Below are 5,589 nucleotides of genomic sequence, written 5' to 3' on the forward strand. Positions count from 1 at the left end.
GCCCACTCCCCCATGGCAACGGACCAAGACGGTGGGTCGGTGCTACCAAGTCGGTGGGTCGGTGCTACCTGACAGTGTCCCCTAGAAAGCGGAAATCGCAGGCCCCCAGCTCGCCTGACGGCTGAGCTCTGTGCTCCCAGCCTCAGCACCAGCAGCCCCTTGGGCTGTGAGAGGGTGTTGGATACATCACACTCCAGGTGGAGCCGTGCGGATGCCCAGCCTCAGGGCCTGTCTGCCTCTGGACACCTTCTGGCCCTGGGCCTGTATGGAGCTGGCACAGTGGGAGAAGGAGGGGACGGGAGGGGACTGAGCACATGCCTGGTTCTGGAGGAGGGGTCAGGCCTTGGCCAAAGCTGCAGGGCCTCAGAAGGGGAAATGGGTACCCTGGGACTTGCTGGGGAGGGGGGCCTGTACTCCTGGAGTTTGAGCAGGTGGGGAGAATGGAACACCAATCACCCCAGGAGGAGAGAAGCCCTGGCTATTGGAACCTCAGGGAGCCCAAGGCCCAGTGGCCACTCCTCCAGCCCCTCCCTTCCTCTACACAGGAAGCCTCCCCTGCATGGAGAGAGCAGATGGTGGATGCCACCTCACCTGCCCCTCCAGCATGCCCCTCCCCACACCGCCTCCTCCTAGTTCCCAGTGACCAGAGTCAGTTCAGGCCTCCCTGGTGCCAGGCAGGCACTGGGCCCCTTCCTACATCAGACTCCTTTGAAGGCTGCTGGACAGCAGCCTGGGTGCAGAAGGCCTGAGAAGTCTGGGGGCCCACAGGCCAGGTCAGAAGCCTGATGGAGACCCATGGGTTCAACAGGAAGTGGCCACAGGGCTGGAGCTGAGCTGTCTGGAGAGGAGAAAATGGCATGCCCCAGTTGTAAACATGGGCAGTGCAGGGTGGGCTGTTCGGGCCCCACAGGACCCCAGGACTAGCTCCCCCAGTGCTTCCCGCCTCCGGTCTCTGGCTCTCCCCACATCAGCCACCCCTCACCTTGGGCCAGGCCTATGAGAACCTCTAATGCTGCGGAGGGTCATGGGACATTTGCCACCCTCCAGCTCACACCCACTTCCTGGGCACTTGAGCGAGTCCTATCTCCCACTGATGGGAAGAAAACAAGTGAACCTGAGGTTGGGGGACCTGGTGCCCTTCAGACAGCTGGGCCCAGCCCAGGAGGCCTGCACTGCTGAGAGCCAGGGAGAGGTCTCCCCCGGAGGTAGGGGAAGGAGCTCCTTGGCTGGCCCCCATTTTGTGACCTGGGTCTCAGAGGCTGGCGTGGGAAGAGTGGAGGTGGCAGTGAAGGAAGGTTTGTGGGGTCGGTGGGTGGCTCAGAATCGTTTCTACACGTGGACTGGGAGGGACTTCAACCAGAACAGCCACAGAGGGTGGGCTTGGGCCACCTTCCCCTACTTGGCAGGAAAGAGGGAGAGGGATCGAGGCAGCCGCCCAAAGAAGCAGGCACTGAACACCCCAGGCCTGGGCCCTGGTGCTCAGGTGCTTCAGAGTAGACGGGCTGAGATGAGGCCTGACATCCCACATCCACTCCCCAAGGCGCCCAGTCTCACTTGGCTGAGCTGCCCCGAGCTTGGCCAGAAGACTGTTGGAGCATGAACTCCAATCCCTCTTGAGGCCACGTGCTCCCTTCTCGGAGCCCCTGGTGCATGGGTGGGGCAGCCTGCACCCCAGAAGCATCTCCAAGCTGGGGGCGGGAAGGGAGCGCTGCGGCTAGGACGTGTGCAAAGTGACAGGGATGTGAATGTGCCTGAGTCACGGGGTTTGTCATGGAATGTGTCAGCCTGCACCACACCCCCAATCCCAAGCTGCCCCGGTTGTCACCCAGCCCCTGGGGTTACCACCACAGGTCGGTCTGTGTGAGTTTTTCTAGCTTCATGGCTCTCAGCAGGCAGGGGGAACTAGTCAATGCAGGTTGTACTGGGGCCAGACCTCCAGTGTCCAGCGCAGGCTCTGTCAGATGGGGTATCAGAGATGGAGGAAGAGTCCTCCACGGTGGGGGTCATGAGGGGTAGAGTTTCCCGGGAATAAACATCCAAAAGAACACGATGGCCCCCTCCTCCTGTTCTGGCATTAAGGGCAGCCCTCGTGTCCCAGTGGTGGGCATGCAGCTTGCAGCCTCTGGAAGGAGATTGGGGTGTGACAGGGACAATGGTGGGGAGACCACCAGCCCAGGGTTCCGAACTGGGAGGGCACAGGTACGTAAGCAGAACAGGGCAGAGTAAAGAGGCCACAGGAGGTGTGCCTGGCCAGTGACAGGCTGGCTGGGGGGCCTGGGTTGCCCTCTGGACCACTGTGCCTGGCCTGGGCTTAGGGAGTCAGACAGATGGGGATCTTGGGTTCAAATCCCAGATTTGTTCAACTTCTAAAAATTGACTCTCTGAGCCCTGCTTTCCCCACTATGTCGGATGGTTAGGCAGTGTGTGAAGGACTCAGACCAGCAGTGAGGGGTGTGGTGCTGGGAAGAGCAGGACCGCTAGCCTCCCTCCCTCCTGGTGGTGCCTGTCCGCTTCTCCTCAGGTCCGGCCGGATTATGGGGGAGAGGCAGCCAGCCTCCTTAACCCTGCAGTTCCCAAGGGGAGTCTTGGCCGAAAAGGAGCCATGAGTCATCCTCTTCCCAAGGGTCTGAATAACTGCAAGGCCCACCTCGAGCCCCAGGGTCTTGGGGGCCTTCCCAGAGACTCTGGTACCAAGCCAACCCCAGTGGCCTCCCTCCCCTGTGGCCTGTCACAACCGGGATGAATGAACGGAGTTGCAGCTCCCCCTCTGACTGCCCTCCTCTTAATCTAACCTGTCCTCCATCAAGCCTCATGGGCTTTAGGTAGCCACACCCCTTTCTGCATGACCCCTGCTAACTGATTGCCAATCCTCATTCATTCATTCATTCAGCAAGCAAGCAAGCACTATGAGGCCCCTGAGCCCTGGTGCCATCTTTCCTCAAGGAGCCCCCAGCCAAGGGGAGAGGCCAGTAGGTAGACAGTGATGAGAGCCCAGCTGCTGACTGAGACCCTGGAGATGCTTCCTCAGTGCTGGGGGTCCTTCGGGCCTAGTGATGACCTGGGTCTCAGGGCCTAGTGAGGATCTGCAAAAGAGGCAGCTCCTTACGAAGCCCCAGCGTGGCTGTCTGCAGCCTGTCAGCCTGGAAGTCACAAAGTTCCGGAGGACTCCCAGGAGTCCCCGGGGCCTCGCTCTGTTTCCTAGGTCCGCTCTGGCTACCATGCTTCGCTGTAAGTCTGCTGGGGAAACACGGGGGCTCTCCCAAGTGGCCCCCTGACCCAGCTCTGGTTCAGGCTGAGGAGGACCAGACAACTAAAGTAGAGGCCACCATCTTCCCCCTTCCCCTGCGGTGACCCCAGGAGCCTCAAGCTCTGGGGACCTCCCCTGTCATTCTACTCCTCACTGAGAACAACCCGCCAGTGCTGAGGCCAATAATAGTGCAAGTGTGGGCATCTTTTTGAAAAGCCTCTTTTCCCAGCATTCGCTCCCGGTGTTTATCCCTAAATGGGGAGGCAGCCCCCAGCAGACCAGCAGCTGGTGGGAAACTCCAAGCAGGACCTTCAAGCCCCACTGGGTGCAGTCACAGGTACCAGGAAGGTAGGGGCACTGTGAACCAACTGGCTAGGTGGATGGGGCCTGGGCCAGGCAAAGGGGCCCTCGTCCTAGCCCTGCATGGACCTAACTGGCAGGAAGACCAATCTCTGACCCTGAGCTCGCCTTTCTCCCAAAGCCCTGACCCCTGGGCCAAAGTGTGGCTGTTTCCAATTTTGAGCTACAGAGCGGGGGATTCTCAGGCCGGGTCAGTGAGGCTGGAGTGTGAGGAACAGCTGGAACACAGCAGGACCATGGACAAAAATTGAGGAGCAGCTGGGCTGCCTCTGTAGGGAGGCAGTTCTGATCCAGGGCATGGGGCGGGGGGTGGGGGGGGCTGACTGACAGGCAAGGCAGTACCCTCTGGCCGGGGTGGGGGTGTGGGATGAGGGGCAGCCAGGCCTCAGACACCCCCCAAGCCCCCCCCCCACCATCACCCCCACCAGGCTGCTGAGGGCGACCTGGTCCTGGCCACTCCTTCGGAGGGCACTCTCCCAGAGGCAAGTTTGTTTCCCCCAGCTTGTCCCCCGAAGACCCGAGGGTGTAGATAAGGACTATGGATGTGTGCAAATGTGAGCTCCAGTGGGGGACAGGAAGGGAGCCTCACAGTTGCGGGGGGGCATCCACGTGCATCCCCCCCAACTCAAGCACTCCACGCGCACACCCATGGCTGGAAGCATTTTCAGTCTAAATCTGCTCTTGAGTTATTTCTCCCCTAGTGCCGCCTCCGCTGCCTCCTTGGGATCTTAGACGAACCGGGCGGCTTCTTTCCTCTCCCCGAAACCCCTCTCCGCCTCCAGGGCCCCTCCCTGCTAAGCTGGGTTTGCCGGATCCGTCTCCCACACACCACCACACCACCAGCCGCTGTCCGCGGTGGAGGCGGCCGGGCCTCGCCTTCGAGCACGCGCACAGCGGCTGCTTGGGGCGCTGTCCATGGTGCTGCGCGCCGAGGGCCAAGCCGGCCCCGCCTCGACTGTGGGAAGCGGCCAAGGCCGGGTGGGCGGCGCGCCCTGAGGGATGAAATCATGGAGCCCTGCTCCGGGAACACACAAGGTCTTCAGGCTGGGGCTGCTTCTCTGCACCCAGCAGCCCAAAGGTGGGAGTTACCGGGATATCCTCTGCCCTGGACCCAGGAGTGGGGGCCGGTTGTGGCCTTCATCCTGTAACTCCATGAAACACTGCTGGCCACGACGGCCCCCTCCTCCTGTGCTGGCATTAAGGGCAGCCCTCATGTCACACCACCCCCGCCACTGTGGGCAAACTTTAACTCCTTGGAGGCTAATCTAAACCCCCCCCCCCCCCCAGCTGCTCTGAGGCTGAAATCCATTACTCCAGTGGGTAATTGGCAGAAGTTATAGATGTCATGTATCAACCTGTGTGAAGTCATGAGCTACCTGGTCATGAGCTAGGGAGGGGCTAGCCAAGGTGTGGGAGCCTCTTCAGGGGAGGGAGGGCCCAGGGTGGACTCTGGCCTAGGGGCTCATGGCTGCCAGGTCAGGAGGGCTTTGGGGCCCAAAGCTGGGTTGGCAGTTATGAGGGGCACGTGTCCCAGGTCTGGGCACCCTCTCCAGGCATGGAATGCTAGCAAGGGTTGTCCGGTCCAGGGCTTGGAAGCAATAGAGGGTGTGGCGCTGGGAAGAGCAGGGTAAGACTGCCCACTTACCTCCCTCGTTCCTAGTGGCTCCTGTCCCCTTCCACTCGAGCAGGCCGTGGGGTTCAGAAGCAATTTCCGTGTCATTTTCTAAGTGCGCATTGTCAGCCATGCAGCATGCGTAGCCCTTTGCACATGCTGTCCAGTGGAGGAGGTATTGTCACCTCTCTGGCTTCCAAGTGAGGAGAGCGAGGCTTGGAGAAGAGAAGGCCTTGCCCAGGCCACACAGCCGAGGTGGGGCCTGTTTTGAGTCCAGTGTGTGTGACCATGTGGATGAACGCAGTGCACAGCCTCCTCGCTGGATGTCTGGTGGGCAGGATATCTGGAATGTGGAGCAAAGGGTAGCACT

The 5,589-nt window shown here is 60.9% G+C and overlaps 1 protein-coding gene across 1 annotated transcript in view; it reads right to left on the bottom strand.

Moving 5' to 3' along the window:
* METRN (meteorin, glial cell differentiation regulator) overlaps positions 1 to 5,352 on the bottom strand; it is a 14,754-nt gene extending 9,402 nt beyond the window's left edge. The window contains 1 exon segment of the mRNA XM_006109753.3: positions 5,253 to 5,352. Coding sequence (XP_006109815.1) covers positions 5,253 to 5,352 — 100 coding nt within the window.
* Between the last annotated feature and the right edge of the window lie 237 nt (positions 5,353 to 5,589).

This window comes from Myotis lucifugus, unplaced genomic scaffold (genome assembly GCF_000147115.1).
Source record: "Myotis lucifugus unplaced genomic scaffold, Myoluc2.0 scaffold_498, whole genome shotgun sequence".
Taxonomy (NCBI): Eukaryota; Metazoa; Chordata; class Mammalia; order Chiroptera; family Vespertilionidae; genus Myotis; species Myotis lucifugus.